Source organism: Peromyscus eremicus, chromosome 6, assembly GCF_949786415.1.
Source record: "Peromyscus eremicus chromosome 6, PerEre_H2_v1, whole genome shotgun sequence".
NCBI lineage: Eukaryota > Metazoa > Chordata > Mammalia > Rodentia > Cricetidae > Peromyscus > Peromyscus eremicus.
This window is the reverse complement of record NC_081421.1, coordinates 14634371-14656437: the sequence shown is the minus strand read 5'-3', so window position 1 is coordinate 14656437 and position 22067 is coordinate 14634371. Positions and strand designations below refer to the sequence as shown.

Here is a 22067-nt window from a genome sequence, read left to right as displayed (position 1 = left end):
TACCATGATAAGGATAAGCCAGAGTGAAGGCTCATCTGCAGATGGGTCATTTGCATTGACCTTCCACTACTGAAAGCTCAAGAAACAATGAGGAAGAATAGTCTGAAAACAATGTAAGAGTTTGAATCTGGAGAGAAGTACACTGAAATGTTCTTTTTGGGACATGGCATAACGGATGCACAGATCAACTCAGAACAGCTGTGTCTTACACTAGACTTCCACAAGCTCAAGCCAGTCAAGATGTAAGCATGAATGAGGAAACATCTCTCAAGGCCCCAGCACTAGATGAGGAGCAATAGGCCATGGCTGGTTGTGAAAGGAAGAGATTAATTTATCTGTGGGCTGTGGCTTAGGACAGATTGCTCATGTCCCAGAAAGTGTCTTCACACACATTCACAGATGGTCAGCCCTACTTGGACTCAGTGGGCTCTTAATAGTAATATTAAGAGCCAGACAGTGGTGGCACAAACCTTTAATCTCAGAACTCAGGAGGTAGAGACAGGCAGATCTCTGTGAGTTCGAGGCCAGCCTGCTCTACAGAGTGAGTTCCAGGAAAGGTGCAAAGCTATACAGAAAAACACTGTCTCAGAAAACAAAAACAAAACCAAAACCAAAAGTAATTTTAAGAGACATTAAACAAAGAAGAAGAAGAAGAAGAAGAAGAAGAAGAAGAAGAAGAAGAAGAAGAAGAAGAAGAAGAGGAAGAGGAAGAGGAAGAGGAAGAGGAAGAGGAAGAGGAAGAAGAAGAAGGAGGGGAAGGAGGAGGAGAAGAGGGAGGAGAGAGAGAGAGAGAGGAGGAGGAGGGGGAGGAGGAGGAGGATGAGTTCAACCAGCACAAGGTGGAGATAGTCAGTGGTGAATGTAGTTTTCAAAGAAGAAATAATAAGAATATATATAAAAAAATTTACGTTCTATGTATTAATTCTAGAAGACATACTAAATTTAACCATATTTGGCCTATGGAACATTACCGTGGAAACAGCTTAAATGTGCAATGTAAACTGAAGTATATACTTACAAATGGTCGCTTAGTTTTTCTAGCACTGTGCGGCCTCTGCTCTTCTGAGGTATGCTCTTGGTCTTCCATGATGGATGCTGTTAACAAGTGCATATATTTCACTAGAGCAAAGTACAATGAACATTTAGGGGAAAAGCTGTCCATTGCTATAATGAAGACACATTAGGGATGAGAAAATATTTATTTTCATTTTCCCAAGCAATAGTTTGAATTAAGTATAAACTGCAGTGGAAAAATTTAACTTATCTTCTCTATTTAATAAAGAATTTCTCATAAAAACAGGTGTTTGAGTATGTTTTCTCTCTGAACAGAGGTTTGGGAAGCAGACCCCACTGTATGGGGGTTCACTTCACTTACATATTCAGATTGATCTCATATATTTCTGAAGATAAAGCAAATGAAATATGGACAATGAGAGGTGGGAGCAAGGACTCTGTCTTTGACAAACAAAATCTTATCTGTTGCTCAGATTTGATAATGTGTGTGTGTGTGTTATTACCAATCTACTAATCCTTTTGCTTCCTATATGTGTAGTTGTCTGTCTATTACAGATAGTGTTCTGTTCTATACACAATCACTCTATAGAACAAGTATATTTTAAAATGTAATACTTACTTCTCTCCTGATGCATTATTACATTCTTTTCTGCATCATTGTCCATATTGGATGAGTCGGGAGCTTTTGTGGAAGATTTCTGTGGTCCATTAGGGTCAGACACACTCTATCAACAGGAGTATTGGTAACATATGTTAGAAAGGTCTTATTTGATTTCTAAGAACATACTTGAATTCTTAATTTTGTGACAAGTGTTCTTGAAATTCTATGTAGTATATATTGAAGACAAAGACATTTTAATAGCAAATCTGTTGTGCACAGTAAAGTTTAAATCTATCCTTCATTTTTCATGGCACTTCACTATGTAAGAGGTACAAAGAAAAAAGGAAACACATTCAGAGGATTTGACCTGATGCACAATATTAACAAAACAAAAGCAACTACTTTTATGTAAGAACTGTTAATGCTATTTATATTCCCAAATGAATTTGGAGGATATTTATAAAATAAAGAATTGCCTACCCTATTATCAGGAAAATTTCTTTGGACAGTGTGGTACTTTGAATGCAAATGGGCCCCATAAGCTTATAGGAAGTGTCACTATCAGAAGGTTTGGCCTTGTTGGCGGTGGTGTGACCTTGTTGGGGGAAGTTTGTCTCTGTGGGGGCCATTTGAGGTCTCCTGTGCTCAAGTTACACCCAGAGTAGACACAGGCTCTTTTAGTTCTTGCTGATCAGGATGAGAACTCTCAGCTCCTTATCCAGGACCATGTCTGCCTGCATGCTGCCATGTCCCACCATGATGATGGTGGACAAAACCTGTGAAACAGGAATCCATCCCAATGAAATGGTTCCCTAAGAGGAGTAGCCATGGTCATGGTATCTCTTCCCAGCAATAGAAACCATAACTAATACAAACAGTATTGATTTCTAGTCTCCTATTGGTCTCCCTTTAATTTTGTTCTCCTGATGTATTGCTCCAGCTTATAGATTGAGCACAACATTGAAAAGGATTCAAGATGATAAACAAATTTGTCTCTTATGACCTCAAGGGAGTCATGTTTTCATCTATTGAAGAAGACATTGGCTGTGAGTTTCCCATTATATAATTTTTATTGTGTTGAGATATGCTCCTTTTCTTACACTCTCTGGATTATTATCATGATGGTATATATGGTTTTTAGCAAGGGCCTTATCTACATGTATTGAGAAGATTAGGTGACTTTTTGTCTAAGTCTGTTTCTGTGCTTTGTTAAATCTGTTGACTTGTGTATTTCAAACAATCTCTGAATCTCTGAGATAAAAACAACTTGGTCATTGTACATTTGAACAACTGAACATGTGGAACTTAGTGAATAAAGTGAAGCAGAGACTAGGTGTGTGTAGAGAATATGTCACAATTGTACAAGCAGTAAACAACAAGTCTACCATCTACATGTTCTAAAATGCAGAAAAAATATTAATCTAACCACAACGAGAAGAAAAAAAGGCAATCATTGTTCACTGTCTCTACTCTTTTTATTAAAGAGCTGAAGTTCTAGATAGACCCAATAAGGTAACAATGATATTAAAGCACACAAAGTGTGAGAGAACTCAGAATGCCCCTACTTAAAGATGGTAGTATTTTATCAGCTGTAAAAGGGTTGAGGCTCCACAAAATGTCTTAAAGCTGATAAACACTACAACAAATTAGCATTTCACAAATTTAACACCAAAATCAGTGATGACAAACTGAATAAAAAAATCAATGAAAGAATCCCACTCACCTGCCCTAGATTATAGAATCAACCTTGATAGTCATCAGCATATGAAAGGATAAGGAAAATGTGGTATATACACACAATGGAATATTACTCAATGTAAAGAAAAATGAAATAGTAAAAATTGCAAGTAAATTAATAGAACTAGAAGAAGTTTTACTCAATGAGGCCAGCTAGGATTATAAAAGCAAATGTGATATGCTGTCCTCATGTGTAGATATTAGACTTTTTTATGCTCAAATAGAATTATACGAGGAAGCCTAAAAAATTAGACATGGTCTATTGTAGATGGACCCATTGAAAGGGAGATAGGAAAATATATGTAAAATTAAATCAGAGAAGGAGAATACTGGATGTTGACAGTTTCAGTCATGGAAGAATTGGAGGCTAAAGGACAGAAGGATGAGTGCCAAATAAAAATGAAGGTCTATGAAAAAAGCCTGATAGGAACCAGGATCTTGCAAATTAAGTAAAATATAATTTAAGGGGAGGTAGAACACAGGTGACAAGAAATAACACTGGAGCAATAAGTACTCTGGGCTAAGGTTTAAGTGGCAATGAAGGTAGAAGAATAAGTCAGAGCAGGGACTAATGTGTAACTGAACAAAGACTAAGGCTGTATGAAGGCTTGTGGAAGCGACTAGGTGGTCAAATCGTTTAAAATATATACTAAAAAGAGCTTGTTCAAGGTACCTGGAATGTGTTGACTTCCCTAATAAGGCATGAGATTTACATTGAAACTCCAAAACAAGGGAAAAGATACCTCCTTTTGAGTTATCGGTCAAGTAGGCCTCCATGTCACCCCAAATAACACAATATATTTCTACAATTTCTGGTTGTTTGTCATAACTAAATGGTAAGACTCTTTGGTTGAAGATACCACACAGTCTGGTTGCATGGCATTTAGAACTCAATCCCTAGCAGACGAGGAATTTCTGCCTTTCATCATAATAAAAGTTGTAATTCCAGTCACTGGTCATGAAATATATCAAGAGTCTACCCAGTCTTGGACCTTTCCTATGACAATAGTGACCAGCCTGGCAAGCTGTCCACAATGGTTGGGTGGTAGTTATGTAAATAACCAACCTTGTTAGGAATGGATGGGAGACCTGCACCAAGCAATGGATTAAATGTCTGATGCTGTAACCTTGTCATAAGCTTATGTCTGGAATAGTCATAAGCTAGTTCAGGAGAATCAACTAGTGCTATTATTATTTACATTTATACTCATAGGTTTGTTCTAATCTCATCGTTGGCAGATGATTTTTTTTCAGAGGGTAATGGTTAATGTAGAGACCCATAACTAGTTAACATGATAAGGATAAGCCAGTGTGAAGGTTCATCTGCAGATGGGTCATTTGCATTGACCTTCCACTACTGAAAGCTCAAGAAACAATGAGGAAGAATGGCCTGAAAACAATATAAGAGTTTGAATCTGGAGAGAAGTACACTGAAATGTTCTTTTTGGGACATGGCATAACGGATGCACAGATCAACTCAGAACAGCTGTGTCTTACACTAGACTTGCACAAGCTCAAGCCAGTCAAGATGCCAGCATGAATGAGGAAACATCTCTCAAGGCCCCAGCACTAGATGAGGAGCAATAGGCCATGACTGGTTGTGAAAGGAGGAGATTAATTTTTCTGTGGGCTGTGGCTTAGGACAGATAGCTCATGTCCTAGAAAGTGTCTTCACACACATTCACAGATGGACAGCCCTACTTGGACTCAGTGGGCTATTAATAGTAATTTTAAGAGCCCGGCAGTGGTGGCACACACCTTTAATCCCAGCACTCAGGAGGCAGAGATGGGCAGATCTCTGTGAGTTTGAGGCCAGCCTGGTCTACAGAGTGAGTTCCAGGAAAGGTGCAAGCTACACAGAAAAACACTGTCTCAGAAAACAAAAACGAAAACAAAAGTAAATTTTAAGAGACATTAAGCAAAGAAGAAGAAGAGGAAGAAGAACAAGAAGAAGAAAAAGAAGAAGAAGAAGAAGAAGAAGAAGAAGAAGAAGAAGAAGAAGAAGAAGAAGAAGAAGAATGATGAGTTCCACCAGCACAAGATGGAAGGAGTCAGTGGTGAATGTACTCTTCAAAGAATAAATAGTAAGAACACTTAAAAAAAATGTTTACATTCTATGTATTAATTCTAGAAGACATACTAAATTTAACCTTATTTGGCCTATGGAAGATTACTGTGGAAACAGCATAAATGTGCAATGTAAACTGAAGTATATACTTACAAATGGCCGCTTAGTTTTTCTTGCACTGTGCTGCCTCTGCTCTTCTGAGGCATGTTCTTGGTCTTCCATGACAGATGCTGTTAACAAGTGCACATATTTCACTAAGCAAAGTACAATGAACATTTAGGGGAATAGCTGTCCATTGCTATAATGAAGACACATTAGGGATGAGAAAATACTTACTTTCATTTTCCCAAGCAAAAGTTTGAATTAAGTATAAACTGCAGTGGAAAAATTTAACTTATCTTCTCTATTTAATAAAGAATCTCTCTTAAAAACAGGTGTTTGAGTATGGTTTTTCTCTGAACAGAGGTTTAGGAAGCAGCCCCCACTGTATGGGAGTTTCCTTCACTTACATATTCAGATTGATCTCATATATTTCTGAAGATAAAGCAAATGAAATATGGGAGCAAGGACTCTGTCTTTGACAAACAAAATCTTATCTGTTGCTCAGATTTGATAATGTGTGTGTGTGTTATTACCAATCTACTAATCCTTTTGCTTCCTATATGTGTAGTTGTCTGTCTATTACAGATAGTGTTCTGTTCTATACACAATCACTCTATAGAACAAGTATATTTTAAAATGTAATACTTACTTCTCTCCTGATGCATTATTACATTCTTTTCTGCATCATTGTCCATATTGGATGAGTCGGGAGCTTTTGTGGAAGATTTCTGTGGTCCATTAGGGTCAGACACACTCTATCAACAGGAGTATTGGTAACATATGTTAGAAAGGTCTTATTTGATTTCTAAGAACATACTTGAATTCTTAATTTTGTGACAAGTGTTCTTGAAATTCTATGTAGTATATATTGAAGACAAAGACATTTTAATAGCAAATCTATTGTGCACAGTAAAGTTTAAATCTATCCTTCATTTTTCATGGCACTTCACTATGTAAGAGGTACAAAGAAAAAAGGAAACACATTCAGAGGATTTGACCTGATGCACAATATTAACAAAACAAAAGCAACTACTTTTATGTAAGAACTGTTAATGCTATTTATATTCCCAAATGAATTTGGAGGATATTTATAAAATAAAGAATTGCCTACCCTATTATCAGGAAAATTTCTTTGGACAGTGTGGTACTTTGAATGCAAATGGGCCCCATAAGCTTATAGGAAGTGTCACTATCAGAAGGTTTGGCCTTGTTGGCGGTGGTGTGACCTTGTTGGGGGAAGTTTGTCTCTGTGGGGGCCATTTGAGGTCTCCTGTGCTCAAGTTACACCCAGAGTAGACACAGGCTCTTTTAGTGCTTGCTGATCAGGATGAGAACTCTCAGCTCCTTATCCAGGACCATGTCTGCCTGCGTGCTGCCATGTCCCACCATGATGATGGTGGACAAAACCTGTGAAACAGGAATCCATCCCAATGAAGTGGTTCCCTAAGAGGAGTAGCCATGGTCATGGTATCTCTTCCCAGCAATAGAAACCATAACTAATACAAACAGTATTGATTTCTAGTCTCCTATTGGTCTCCCTTTAATTTTGTTCTCCTGATGTATTGCTCCAGCTAATAGATTGAGCACAACATTGAAAAGGATTCAAGATGAGAGACAAACCTGTCTCTTATGACCTCAAGGCACTCATGTTTTCTTCTATTGAAGAAGACGTTGGCTCTGAGTTTCTCCTTATATAATTGTTATTGTGTTGAGATATGCTCCTTTTCTTACACTCTCTGGCTTATTATCGTGATGGTATATTGGATTTTGGCAAGGGCCTTATCTACATGTATTGAGAAGATTAGGTGACTTTTTGTCTAAGTCTGTTTCTGTGCTTTGTTAAATCTGTTGAGTTGTGTATTTCAAACAATCTCTGCTTCTCTGAGATAAAAACAACTTGGTCATTGAACATTTGAACAATTGAACATGTGGAACTTAGTGATAAAAGTTAAGGAGAGGCACAGCTAACAGAGCCGCGTTCCGGAAGGCAGCGCCTGCCCCGAGCTCTCTGCCTCCCCCTGCCCGCCAGCCCGAGCCCAGCCCGCGGCCCCAGCAGCAGCCTGCAGAGCAGCCCCAGCAGCAGCGCCATGGCCAGGTGGAATGCCTACATGGACAGCCTCATGGAGGACGGGACCTGTCAGGACGCGGCCATCCTAGGCTACAAGGACTCGCCCTCCGTCTGGGCCGCCGTCCCCAGGAAGACCTTCCTTAGCATTACGCCAGCTGAGGTTGGTGTCCTGGTAGGCAAAGACCGGTCAAGTTTTTTCGTGAATGGGCTGACACTTGGGGGCCAGAAATGTTCTGTGATCCGGGACTCACTGCTGCAGGATGGGGAATTTACAATGGATCTTCCTACCAAGAGCACCAGAGGAGCCCCAACCTTCAATGTCACTGTCACCATGACTGCCAAGACGCTAGTCCTGCTGATGGGCAAAGAAGGTGTCCATGGTGGTTTGATCAACAAGAAATGTTATGAAATGGCCTCCCACCTGCGGCGTTCCCAGTACTGACCTCATCTGTCCCCTCCCCCACCGCTCCCTTCAGCTTTTGCACCCCTTCTTTCCATACACACACAGACACACACACACACACACACCCCATTATTTTTTTTGGGCCATTACCCCATTTCCCTTATTGCTGCCAAAACCACATGGGCCGGGGGCTGGGGCTGGACAGACAGATACCTCCCCTTACCCATACCCCCTCCTGAGTGTGTTTGAAAAAATTTTTTGGTTTTTTTTTCTTTCTTTTTTTTTTTTTCTGAATAAAAAAGATTCTACTAAAAAAAAAAGTTAAGGAGAGGCTAGGTATGCGTAGAGAACATGTCACAATTATACAAGCAATAAGCAACAAGCCTACAGTCTACATCTTCTAAATTGGAGAAAAAAATATTAATCTAAAATTATGATGAGAAAAAAGGCAATCATTGTTTAATGTCTCTATACATTTTAATAAAGAGCTGAAGTTCTAGATAGATCCAATAAGGTAAGAAGAATATTAAAGTATACAAAGTGTGAGAGAATTCAGAATGCCCCTACTTAAAGATGGCAAAATTTTATCAGCTGTAAAAGAGTTGAAGCTCCACAAAATGTCTTAAAGCTGATAAACACTACAACAAATTAGCATTTCACAAATTTAACACCAAAATCAGTGATGACAAACTGAATAAAAATCAATGAAAGAATCCCACTCACCTGCCCTAGGTTATAGAATCAACCTTGATAGTCATCAGCAGATGAAAGGATAAGGAAAATGTGGTATATACACACAATGGAATATTACTCAATGTAAAGAAAAATGAAATCGTAAAAATTGCAAGTGAATTAATGGAACTAGAAGAAGTTTTACTCAATGAGGCCAGTTAGGATTAAAAAAGCAAATGTGATATGCTGTCCTCATGTGTAGATATTAGACTTTTGTATGTTCAATTAGGATTACATGAGGAAACCTAGAAATTAGACATGGTCTATTGTAGAAGGACCCATTGAAAGGGAGATAGGAAAATTTATGTAAAATTAAATCAGAGAAGGAGAATACTGGATGTTGACAGTTTCAATCATGGAAGAATTGGAGGCTAAAGGACAGAAGGATGAGTGCCAAATAAAAATGAAGGTCTATGAAGAAAGCCTTATAGGAACCGAGATGTTGCAAATTAAGTAAAATATAATTTAAGGGGAGGTAGAACACAGGTGACAAGAAATAACACTGGAGCAATAAGTACTCTGGGCTAAGGTTTAAGTGGCAATGAAAGTAGAAGCATAAGTCAGAGCAGGGACTAAGGTGTAACTGAACATAAACTAAGACTGTATGAAGGCTTGTGGAAGCGACTAGTTGGTCAAATAGTTTAAAAGACATACTAAAAAGAGTTTGTTCAGAGGTACCTGGAATGTGTTGACCTATCTCATGAGACATGAGATTTACATTGAAACTCCAAAACAAGGGACGGCATACCTCCTTTTGAGTTGTCTGTCAAGTAGGCCCCCATGTCATCCCAAATAACAATCTATTACTACACATTCTGGTTGTTTGTCATAACTAAATGGTAAGACTCTCTTGTTGAAGATACCACACAGTCTGGTTGCAGGGCATTTAGAACTCAATCTCTAGCAGACAAGGAATTTCTGCCTTTCATCATAATAAAAGTTGTAATTCCAGCAACTGGTCATGAAATACATCAAGAGTCTATCAGGTCTTGGACCTTTCCTATGACAACAGTGACCAGCCAAGCAAGTGTCCGCAATGGTTGTGTGGTAGTTATGTAAATAACCAACCTTGTTAGGAATGGATGGTAGACCTGCTCCAAGCAATGGATTAAATGTCTGATGCTGTAACCTTGTCAAATGCTTATGTTAGGAGTAGTCATAAGCTAGTCCAGGAAAATCAACTAGTGCTATTTTTATTTATGTTATATACCCATAGGTTTGTTCTGCTCTCATTGTTGGTCATATGATTTTTTCAGAGGGTAACGGTTAATGTTAATATTAACTAGTTAACATGATAAGGATAAGCCAGTGTATAACCAACCTTGTTAGGAATGGATGGTAGACCTGCTCCAAGCAATGGATTAAATGTCTGATGCTGTAACCTTGTCAAATGCTTATGTTAGGAGTAGTCATAAGCTAGTCCAGGAAAATCAACTAGTGCTATTTTTATTTATGTTATATACCCATAGGTTTGTTCTGCTCTCATTGTGGTCATATGATTTTTTCAGAGGGTAATGGTTAATGTTAATATTAACTAGTTAACATGATAAGGATAAGCCAGTGTGAAGGTTCATCTGCAGATGGGTCATTTGCATTGACCTTCCGCTACTGAAAGCTCAAGAAACAATGAGGAAGAATGGCCTGAAAACAATATAAGAGTTTGAATCTGGAGAGAAGTACACTGAAATGTTCTTTTTGGGACATGGCATAACGGATGCACAGATCAACTCAGAACAGCTGTGTCTTACACTAGACTTGCACAAGCTCAAGCCAGTCAAGATGCCAGCATGAATGAGGAAACATCTCTCAAGGCCCCAGCACTAGATGAGGAGCAATAGGCCATGACTGGTTGTGAAAGGAGGAGATTAATTTTTCTGTGGGCTGTGGCTTAGGACAGATAGCTCATGTCCTAGAAAGTGTCTTCACACACATTCACAGATGGACAGCCCTACTTGGACTCAGTGGGCTATTAATAGTAATTTTAAGAGCCCGGCAGTGGTGGCACACACCTTTAATCCCAGCACTCAGGAGGCAGAGATGGGCAGATCTCTGTGAGTTTGAGGCCAGCCTGGTCTACAGAGTGAGTTCCAGGAAAGGTGCAAGCTACACAGAAAAACACTGTCTCAGAAAACAAAAATGAAAACAAAAGTAAATTTTAAGAGACATTAAGCAAAGAAGAAGAAGAGGAAGAAGAACAAGAAGAAGAAAAAGAAGAAGAAGAAGAAGAAAAAGAAGAAGAAGAAGAAGAAGAAGAAGAAGAAGAAGAAGAAGAAGAAGAAGAAGAAGAAGAAGAAGAAGAAGAATGATGAGTTCCACCAGCACAAGATGGAAGGAGTCAGTGGTGAATGTACTCTTCAAAGAATAAATAGTAAGAACACTTAAAAAAAATGTTTACATTCTATGTATTAATTCTAGAAGACATACTAAATTTAACCTTATTTTAACCTTATTTGGCCTATGGAACACTACTGTGGAAACAGCATAAATGTGCAATGTAAACTGAAGTATATACTTACAAATGGCCGCTTAGTTTTTCTTGCACTGTGCTGCCTCTGCTCTTCTGAGGCATGTTCTTGGTCTTCCATGACAGATGCTGTTAACAAGTGCACATATTTCACTAAGCAAAGTACAATGAAATTTAGGGGAATAGCTGTCCATTGCTATAATGAAGACACATTAGGGATGAGAAAATACTTACTTTCATTTTCCCAAGCAAAAGTTTGAATTAAGTATAAACTGCAGTGGAAAAATTTAACTTATCTTCTCTATTTAATAAAGAATCTCTCTTAAAAACAGGTGTTTGAGTATGGTTTTTCTCTGAACAGAGGTTTAGGAAGCAGCCCCCACTGTATGGGAGTTTCCTTCACTTACATATTCAGATTGATCTCATATATTTCTGAAGATAAAGCAAATGAAATATGGACACCTGAGAGGTGGGAGCAAGGACTCTGTCTTTGACAAACAAAATCTTATCTGTTGCTCAGATTTGATAATGTGTGTGTGTGTGTTATTACCAATCTACTAATCCTTTTGCTTCCTATATGTGTAGTTGTCTGTCTATTACAGATAGTGTTCTGTTCTATACACAATCACTCTATAGAACAAGTATATTTTAAAATGTAATACTTACTTCTCTCCTGATGCATTATTACATTCTTTTCTGCATCATTGTCCATATTGGATGAGTCGGGAGCTTTTGTGGAAGATTTCTGTGGTCCATTAGGGTCAGACACACTCTATCAACAGGAGTATTGGTAACATATGTTAGAAAGGTCTTATTTGATTTCTAAGAACATACTTGAATTCTTAATTTTGTGACAAGTGTTCTTGAAATTCTATGTAGTATATATTGAAGACAAAGACATTTTAATAGCAAATCTATTGTGCACAGTAAAGTTTAAATCTATCCTTCATTTTTCATGGCACTTCACTATGTAAGAGGTACAAAGAAAAAAGGAAACACATTCAGAGGATTTGACCTGATGCACAATATTAACAAAACAAAAGCAACTACTTTTATGTAAGAACTGTTAATGCTATTAATATTCCCAAATGAATTTGGAGGATATTTATAAAATAAAGAATTGCCTACCCTATTATCAGGAAAATTTCTTTGGACAGTGTGGTACTTTGAATGCAAATGGGCCCCATAAGCTTATAGGAAGTGTCACTATCAGAAGGTTTGGCCTTGTTGGCGGTGGTGTGACCTTGTTGGGGGAAGTTTGTCTCTGTGGGGGCCATTTGAGGTCTCCTGTGCTCAAGTTACACCCAGAGTAGACACAGGCTCTTTTAGTGCTTGCTGATCAGGATGAGAACTCTCAGCTCCTTATCCAGGACCATGTCTGCCTGCGTGCTGCCATGTCCCACCATGATGATGGTGGACAAAACCTGTGAAACAGGAATCCGTCCCAATGAAGTGGTTCCCTAAGAGGAGTAGCCATGGTCATGGTATCTCTTCCCAGCAATAGAAACCATAACTAATACAAACAGTATTGATTTCTAGTCTCCTATTGGTCTCCCTTTAATTTTGTTCTCCTGATGTATTGCTCCAGCTAATAGATTGAGCACAACATTGAAAAGGATTCAAGATGAGAGACAAACCTGTCTCTTATGACCTCAAGGCACTCATGTTTTCTTCTATTGAAGAAGACGTTGGCTCTGAGTTTCTCCTTATATAATTGTTATTGTGTTGAGATATGCTCCTTTTCTTACACTCTCTGGCTTATTATCGTGATGGTATATTGGATTTTGGCAAGGGCCTTATCTACATGTATTGAGAAGATTAGGTGACTTTTTGTCTAAGTCTGTTTCTGTGCTTTGTTAAATCTGTTGACTTGTGTATTTCAAACCATCTCTGCTTCTCTGAGATAAAAACAACTTGGTCATTGAACATTTGAACAATTGAACATGTGGAACTTAGTGATAAAAGTTAAGGAGAGGCACAGCTAACAGAGCCGCATTCCGGAAGGCAGCGCCTGCCCCGAGCTCTCTGCCTCCCCCTGCCCGCCAGCCCGAGCCCAGCCCGCGGCCCCAGCAGCAGCCCGCAGAGCAGCCCCAGCAGCAGCGCCATGGCCAGGTGGAATGCCTACATGGACAGCCTCATGGAGGACGGGACCTGTCAGGACGAGGCCATCCTAGGCTACAAGGACTCGCCCTCCGTCTGGGCCGCCGTCCCCAGGAAGACCTTCCTTAGCATTACGCCAGCTGAGGTTGGTGTCCTGGTAGGCAAAGACCGGTCAAGTTTTTTCGTGAATGGGCTGACACTTGGGGGCCAGAAATGTTCTGTGATCCGGGACTCACTGCTGCAGGATGGGGAATTTACAATGGATCTTCCTACCAAGAGCACCAGAGGAGCCCCAACCTTCAATGTCACTGTCACCATGACTGCCAAGACGCTAGTCCTGCTGATGGGCAAAGAAGGTGTCCATGGTGGTTTGATCAACAAGAAATGTTATGAAATGGCCTCCCACCTGCGGCGTTCCCAGTACTGACCTCATCTGTCCCCTCCCCCACCGCTCCCTTCAGCTTTTGCACCCCTTCTTTCCATACACACACAGACACACACACACACACACACCCCATTATTTTTTTTGGGCCATTACCCCATTTCCCTTATTGCTGCCAAAACCACATGGGCCGGGGGCTGGGGCTGGACAGACAGATACCTCCCCTTACCCATACCCCCTCCTGAGTGTGTTTGGAAACATTTTTTGTTTTTTTTTCTTTCTTTTTTTTTTTTTTTTTTTTCTGAATAAAAAAGATTCTACTAAAAAAAAAAGTTAAGGAGAGGCTAGGTATGCGTAGAGAACATGTCACAATTATACAAGCAATAAGCAACAAGCCTACAGTCTACATCTTCTAAATTGGAGAAAAAAATATTAATCTAAAATTATGATGAGAAAAAAGGCAATCATTGTTTAATGTCTCTATACATTTTAATAAAGAGCTGAAGTTCTAGATAGATCCAATAAGGTAAGAAGAATATTAAAGTATACAAAGTGTGAGAGAATTCAGAATGCCCCTACTTAAAGATGGCAAAATTTTATCAGCTGTAAAAGAGTTGAGGCTCCACAAAATGTCTTATAGCTGATAAACACTACAACAAATTAGCATTTCACAAATTTAACACCAAAATCAGTGATGACAAACTGAATAAAAAATCAATGAAAGAATCCCACTCACCTGCCCTAGGTTATAGAATCAACCTTGATAGTCATCAGCAGATGAAAGGATAAGGAAAATGTGGTATATACACACAATGGAATATTACTCAATGTAAAGAAAAATGAAATCGTAAAAATTGCAAGTGAATTAATAGAACTAGAAGAAGTTTTACTCAATGAGGCCAGTTAGGATTAAAAAAGCAAATGTGATATGCTGTCCTCATGTGTAGATATTAGACTTTTGTATGTTCAATTAGGATTACATGAGGAAACCTAGAAATTAGACATGGTCTATTGTAGAAGGACCCATTGAAAGGGAGATAGGAAAATTTATGTAAAATTAAATCAGAGAAGGAGAATACTGGATGTTGACAGTTTCAATCATGGAAGAATTGGAGGCTAAAGGACAGAAGGATGAGTGCCAAATAAAAATGAAGGTCTATGAAGAAAGCCTTATAGGAACCGAGATGTTGCAAATTAAGTAAAATATAATTTAAGGGGAGGTAGAACACAGGTGACAAGAAATAACACTGGAGCAATAAGTACTCTGGGCTAAGGTTTAAGTGGCAATGAAAGTAGAAGCATAAGTCAGAGCAGGGACTAAGGTGTAACTGAACATAAACTAAGACTGTATGAAGGCTTGTGGAAGCGACTAGTTGGTCAAATAGTTTAAAAGACATACTAAAAAGAGTTTGTTCAGAGGTACCTGGAATGTGTTGACCTATCTCATGAGACATGAGATTTACATTGAAACTCCAAAACAAGGGACGGCATACCTCCTTTTGAGTTGTCTGTCAAGTAGGCCCCCATGTCATCCCAAATAACAATCTATTACTACACATTCTGGTTGTTTGTCATAACTAAATGGTAGGACTCTCTTGTTGAAGATACCACACAGTCTGGTTGCAGGGCATTTAGAACTCAATCTCTAGCAGACAAGGAATTTCTGCCTTTCATCATAATAAAAGTTGTAATTCCAGCAACTGGTCATGAAATACATCAAGAGTCTATCAGGTCTTGGACCTTTCCTATGACAACAGTGACCAGCCAAGCAAGTGTCCGCAATGGTTGTGTGGTAGTTATGTAAATAACCAACCTTGTTAGGAATGGATGGTAGACCTGCTCCAAGCAATGGATTAAATGTCTGATGCTGTAACCTTGTCAAATGCTTATGTTAGGAGTAGTCATAAGCTAGTCCAGGAAAATCAACTAGTGCTATTTTTATTTATGTTATATACCCATAGGTTTGTTCTGCTCTCATTGTTGGTCATATGATTTTTTCAGAGGGTAATGGTTAATGTTAATATTAACTAGTTAACATGATAAGGATAAGCCAGTGTATAACCAACCTTGTTAGGAATGGATGGTAGGCCTGCTCCAAGCAATGGATTAAATGTCTGATGCTGTAACCTTGTCAAATGCTTATGTTAGGAGTAGTCATAAGCTAGTCCAGGAAAATCAACTAGTGCTATTTTTATTTATGTTATATACCCATAGGTTTGTTCTGCTCTCATTGTTGGTCATATGATTTTTTCAGAGGGTAATGGTTAATGTTAATATTAACTAGTTAACATGATAAGGATAAGCCAGTGTGAAGGTTCATCTGCAGATGGGTCATTTGCATTGACCTTCCACTACTGAAAGCTCAAGAAACAATGAGGAAGAATGGCCTGAAAACAATATAAGAGTTTGAATCTGGAGAGAAGTACACTGAAATGTTCTTTTTGGGACATGGCATAACAGATGCACAGATCAACTCAGAACAGCTGTGTCTTACACTAGACTTGCACAAGCTCAAGCCAGTCAAGATGCCAGCATGAATGAGGAAACATCTCTCAAGGCCCCAGCACTAGATGAGGAGCAATAGGCCATGACTGGTTGTGAAAGGAGGAGATTAATTTTTCTGTGGGCTGTGGCTTAGGACAGATAGCTCATGTCCTAGAAAGTGTCTTCACACACATTCACAGATGGACAGCCCTACTTGGACTCAGTGGGCTATTAATAGTAATTTTAAGAGCCCGGCAGTGGTGGCACACACCTTTAATCCCAGCACTCAGGAGGCAGAGATGGGCAGATCTCTGTGAGTTTGAGGCCAGCCTGGTCTACAGAGTGAGTTCCAGGAAAGGTGCAAGCTACACAGAAAAACACTGTCTCAGAAAACAAAAACGAAAACAAAAGTAAATTTTAAGAGACATTAAGCAAAGAAGAAGAAGAGGAAGAAGAACAAGAAGAAGAAAAAGAAGAAGAAGAAGAAGAAGAAGAAGAAGAAGAAGAAGAAGAAGAAGAAGAAGAAGAAGAAGAATGATGAGTTCCACCAGCACAAGATGGAAGGAGTCAGTGGTGAATGTACTCTTCAAAGAATAAATAGTAAGAACACTTAAAAAAAAGTTTACATTCTATGTATTAATTCTAGAAGACATACTAAATTTAACCTTATTTTAACCTTATTTGGCCTATGGAACACTACTGTGGAAACAGCATAAATGTGCAATGTAAACTGAAGTATATACTTACAAATGGCCGCTTAGTTTTTCTTGCACTGTGCTGCCTCTGCTCTTCTGAGGCATGTTCTTGGTCTTCCATGACAGATGCTGTTAACAAGTGCACATATTTCACTAAGCAAAGTACAATGAAATTTAGGGGAATAGCTGTCCATTGCTATAATGAAGACACATTAGGGATGAGAAAATACTTACTTTCATTTTCCCAAGCAAAAGTTTGAATTAAGTATAAACTGCAGTGGAAAAATTTAACTTATCTTCTCTATTTAATAAAGAATCTCTCTTAAAAACAGGTGTTTGAGTATGGTTTTTCTCTGAACAGAGGTTTAGGAAGCAGCCCCCACTGTATGGGAGTTTCCTTCACTTACATATTCAGATTGATCTCATATATTTCTGAAGATAAAGCAAATGAAATATGGACACCTGAGAGGTGGGAGCAAGGACTCTGTCTTTGACAAACAAAATCTTATCTGTTGCTCAGATTTGATAATGTGTGTGTGTGTGTTATTACCAATCTACTAATCCTTTTGCTTCCTATATGTGTAGTTGTCTGTCTATTACAGATAGTGTTCTGTTCTATACACAATCACTCTATAGAACAAGTATATTTTAAAATGTAATGCTTAACTTCTCTCCTGATGCATTATTACATTCTTTTCTGCATCATTGTCCATATTGGATGAGTCGGGAGCTTTTGTGGAAGATTTCTGTGGTCCATTAGGGTCAGACACACTCTATCAACAGGAGTATTGGTAACATATGTTAGAAAGGTCTTATTTGATTTCTAAGAACATACTTGAATTCTTAATTTTGTGACAAGTGTTCTTGAAATTCTATGTAGTATATATTGAAGACAAAGACATTTTAATAGCAAATCTATTGTGCACAGTAAAGTTTAAATCTATCCTTCATTTTTCATGGCACTTCACTATGTAAGAGGTACAAAGAAAAAAGGAAACACATTCAGAGGATTTGACCTGATGCACAATATTAACAAAACAAAAGCAACTACTTTTATGTAAGAACTGTTAATGCTATTTATATTCCCAAATGAATTTGGAGGATATTTATAAAATAAAGAATTGCCTACCCTATTATCAGGAAAATTTCTTTGGACAGTGTGGTACTTTGAATGCAAATGGGCCCCATAAGCTTATAGGAAGTGTCACTATCAGAAGGTTTGGCCTTGTTGGCGGTGGTGTGACCTTGTTGGGGGAAGTTTGTCTCTGTGGGGGCCATTTGAGGTCTCCTGTGCTCAAGTTACACCCAGAGTAGACACAGGCTCTTTTAGTGCTTGCTGATCAGGATGAGAACTCTCAGCTCCTTATCCAGGACCATGTCTGCCTGCATGCTGCCATGTCCCACCATGATGATGGTGGACAAAACCTGTGAAACAGGAATCCATCCCAATGAAGTGGTTCCCTAAGAGGAGTAGCCATGGTCATGGTATCTCTTCCCAGCAATAGAAACCATAACTAATACAAACAGTATTGATTTCTAGTCTCCTATTGGTCTCCCTTTAATTTTGTTCTCCTGATGTATTGCTCCAGCTAATAGATTGAGCACAACATTGAAAAGGATTCAAGATGAGAGACAAACCTGTCTCTTATGACCTCAAGGCACTCATGTTTTCTTCTATTGAAGAAGACGTTGGCTCTGAGTTTCTCCTTATATAATTGTTATTGTGTTGAGATATGCTCCTTTTCTTACACTCTCTGGCTTATTATCGTGATGGTATATTGGATTTTGGCAAGGGCCTTATCTACATGTATTGAGAAGATTAGGTGACTTTTTGTCTAAGTCTGTTTCTGTGCTTTGTTAAATCTGTTGACTTGTGTATTTCAAACCATCTCTGCATCTCTGAGATATAAAAATAAGTTGTTCATGGTGGATCATTGTACCTACAGTTTTCCTGCCTGGCCCACACTCAGGACAAATCTCTCTCACCTGCCAGTCCCACAGCCGCTCAGACCCAACCAAGTAAACACAGAGACTTATATTGCTTACAAAGTGTATGGCCGTACCAGGCTTCTTGCTAACTGTTCTTCCAGCTTAAATTAATCCATTTCTATGAATCTATACCTTGCCACGTGGATCGTGGCTTACTGGCATCTTCACATGCTGTTTGTCATCTTGGCGGCTGGCAGTGTCTCTGACTCAGCCTTCCACATCCCAGCTTTATTCTCCTCCTTGTCCCGCCTGTACTTCCTCCTGCCTGACTACTGGCCAATCAGTGTTTTATTTACCAACCAATCAGAGCAACACATTTGCCATACAGAACATCCCAGAGCAGACCATCTTTTTGGGGTGTGTCTAGTTTAGCTTTGAAAGTTATTTTATTGAGTATTTTTGAATTTCTGTTCAAAGGCTTTTGTAAATTCTGTTGGTTGCTCTCCTGATCTGTGACATCCAGGGCTTAATATCACAGCATATAGTAAATATTCACTACAAGTGAATTACAACTTTTTGGTTTTATTTTAAATTTATTTGTTTATTTCACATCCCAACCACAGCTTTCCACCCCACCTCTACTTCCTGTGTCTCTCCCTACACTGTCCCCCATGCACTACTCAGTTTCTATTCATAAAAAGGCAGGCTTCCCATGAATTTCAACAAAACATGGCATCACAAGTTCCAGTAAGACTAAACACAAATGCTTGCTTTAAAGCTGGGCAAGGGACCCAAGTATGAAGAATAGATCCCTAAAGCCAGCAAAACAATTAGAGAAAACTTCTGCTTTCACTTTTAAGAGTACTACAAGAAGGAAGATCTACCCAACTGCCACATATATGCAGAGGGCCTAGGTCAGTCCGTGAAGGCACTCTGGATGTCACTTCAGTCTCAATGAGCTCCTATGAGCCCAGGTTAGTTGAATCTGTGGGTTTTCATATGATGTCCTTGACCCCTCTGACTCCTCTAATCCTTAATCCCATTCTTCAGCAGGTTTCCCCCAGGCTAGGCCTAAATTTTGGCTGCAGGTCTCTGTATCTGTTTCCTTCAGGTGTTGGGTGAAGCCTGTCTGATGACAATTGAGCTAGGGCACAATCAAGTTTGTATTCTGGTTCTGGGTACCTCACTCAGGATGTTTTTTTCCAGTTCCACACATTTGCCTGAAAATTTCTTTCCTTTTTCTTTTTTTGGTTTGATTTTGGTTTTTGTTTGTTTTCAATTCTTTTATTTATTTATTTATTTGTTTGTTTGTTTGATTTTACATCCTAACCACAATTTCTGCCCTCTCTTCACCTGCCTTTCAGTCCCTCACCTCCATTCACTTTCTGTTCCCACCCCCCCATCAACTCCTCCTTCCTTTTGTATAAGAAAGGGCAAATTTTCCATGAGTATCAACAAAGCATTGCATATCAACATGGCATGTCAGTTTAATGATGTCAGTTTTTTAACAGATGAGTAATACTCCATTATGTAAGTGTACCACATTTTCTACATCCTTTCTTGTGTTGTTGGACATCTAGCTTGTATTGAGGTCTGGTCTGTTATGAAAAAAGTAACTCTGATCACAGTTGTGTAAGAGTCCTTGTGGTACGATTAAGCGTGCCTTGGTATATAGCCAAGATTGTTATAGCTGTGTCTGGAGGTAGATGGATTCTCAATTTTTTGAGAAATCTCCATAGTGATGTCCAAAGTGGTTGTACAAGTTTCCACTTCCACCACCAAGAGAGAAGTGTTCCTATTGCTCCACATCCTTTCCATCATGAGCTGTCACTTTGGTTTTAGGTCTTAGCCATCTTGATAGGTGTAAGATGGACTCTATTGTAACTGTTTCTTGGCCATTTGAGATTCTTCTACGGAAAATTCTCTGATTAGATCTGTATCCTGTTTTTAATTGTGTTATTTGGTTTTTTGATGTGTAATTTCCTGACTGTTTGTTTATATATTTTGGAACTATTTTCTCTTTTAGAAGTGAGGTTGGTGAAGATCTTATCTCATTCTGTAGGCTGTCATTTTTTTCCATTGATGGTGCCCTTTGCCTTAGAAAAGTTTTTCAGTTTCTTGAGGCTCCATTTGTTAATTATTGACCTTTGTGTCTGCTCTACTGGTATTCTATTCAAAAAGTTGTCTCATGTGCCAATGGATTCAAGATTATGTCCCAATTTCTCTTTTATCAGGTTCAGTGTATCTAGATTTATGTTGAGGTCTTTGATCCACCTGGACTTGAGTTTTGTGCAGGATGATACATAGGAATCTATTTGCAGTCTTCTACATGTCAACATTCAGTTATAGCAGCACCATTTGTTGAAGATGCTTTCTTTTTTCCATTGTATTATTTTGGCTTCTTGGTTGAAATTCAATATCCATACATTTATCGATTTACTACTGAGTCTTTGATTCCATTCCAATCAAATACTGGAGCTAATAGACATTATAACTCACATGGACCCAACAGAGCTCCTGAGACCATTTCATCCAAACACAAATGAAGACATTTCTCAGCACCTCATGGAACACTCTCCAAATTGACAACATATTCAGTCACAAAGCAAGTTTTGTCAGATACAAATAAATTGAAACACACTCCCTGCATCCTATCAAACTGCATGGATGAAAGTTGAATTTCAACAACAACAGAAACAACGGAAAGTCTAAAAATTCATGGAAACAGAACAACTCTCTAGTGAATTACCACTGGGTCAAGGCAGTGATAAGAAAGAAATTAAAGACTTCCTCAAATTCAATAAAAGTGAATGCACAACATATTCACATGTATGGAACACATTGCAAGTGTTGTTAAAAGGAAAGTTCATAGCACCAACTGCCTTCATAATGAATTTTGAGAGATCTCATTTTAGAGACTTAAGAGAACACCTGAAAGCTCTGCAACAAGCACACCAAGAGGAGTAGACTGCAGGAAATAACTGAACTGAGGGCACAAACCCATAAAATAGGAAGAACTTATCTAATGAATTTAAGTTAGAGGATAGCACTTTCACAACATCCATTACAGAAACAGACTCAAGGACAAATAGCACATGATTATGTCATTAGATACAGAAAGGGTCTTTGACAATATTGATCATCTCTTTATGATAAAAATCTCAGAGAGTCTAAGAATAAAAGGGACATATTTCTGCATAATAAAGCCAATAAAAAGCAAACACACAACTAACATTTTGTTAACACTCAAATCCTTCCTTCTAAAATCAGGAACCTGACAAGGATGAC

The 22067-nt window shown here is 38.7% G+C and overlaps 4 protein-coding genes across 12 annotated transcripts in view; 3 read left to right on the top strand and 1 right to left on the bottom strand.

Annotated features, from left to right (window-relative positions):
• LOC131912910 (LHFPL tetraspan subfamily member 6 protein-like) overlaps positions 1 to 2629 on the top strand; it is a 153679-nt gene extending 151050 nt beyond the window's left edge. The window contains exon 3 of the mRNA XM_059265208.1: positions 2556 to 2629. Coding sequence (XP_059121191.1) covers positions 2556 to 2617 — 62 coding nt within the window. The 3' untranslated portion in view covers positions 2618 to 2629. The remainder of the gene's footprint in view (positions 1 to 2555) is intronic.
• LOC131912904 (putative POTE ankyrin domain family member M) overlaps positions 1 to 22067 on the bottom strand; it is a 178950-nt gene that overhangs the window by 4414 nt on the left and 152469 nt on the right. The window contains exons 21-27 of one of the 9 annotated variants that reach the window (XM_059265184.1): positions 17518 to 17623; positions 16903 to 16979; positions 11856 to 11961; positions 11242 to 11318; positions 6172 to 6277; positions 5574 to 5650; positions 1019 to 1095 (exon numbers count right to left, since the gene is read on the bottom strand). In XM_059265184.1, coding sequence (XP_059121167.1) covers positions 1019 to 1095; positions 5574 to 5650; positions 6172 to 6277; positions 11242 to 11318; positions 11856 to 11961; positions 16903 to 16979; positions 17518 to 17623 — 626 coding nt within the window. Of the gene's footprint in view, positions 1 to 1018; positions 1096 to 1636; positions 1740 to 5573; positions 5651 to 6171; positions 6278 to 11241; positions 11319 to 11855; positions 11962 to 16902; positions 16980 to 17517; positions 17624 to 22067 lie in introns of those variants that run through there. The other 8 variants (XM_059265187.1, XM_059265185.1, XM_059265186.1 and 5 more) reach the window with 8 other exon arrangements.
• LOC131912913 (profilin-1-like) lies at positions 7595 to 8102 on the top strand. Its single transcript, XM_059265210.1, has one exon. The coding sequence runs from the start codon at positions 7610 to 7612 to the stop codon at positions 8030 to 8032; it is 423 nt and encodes a 140-aa protein (XP_059121193.1). The 5' UTR covers positions 7595 to 7609; the 3' UTR covers positions 8033 to 8102.
• On the top strand, positions 13294 to 13786 carry LOC131912914 (profilin-1-like). The gene has a single exon (XM_059265211.1). The coding sequence runs from the start codon at positions 13294 to 13296 to the stop codon at positions 13714 to 13716; it is 423 nt and encodes a 140-aa protein (XP_059121194.1). The 3' UTR covers positions 13717 to 13786.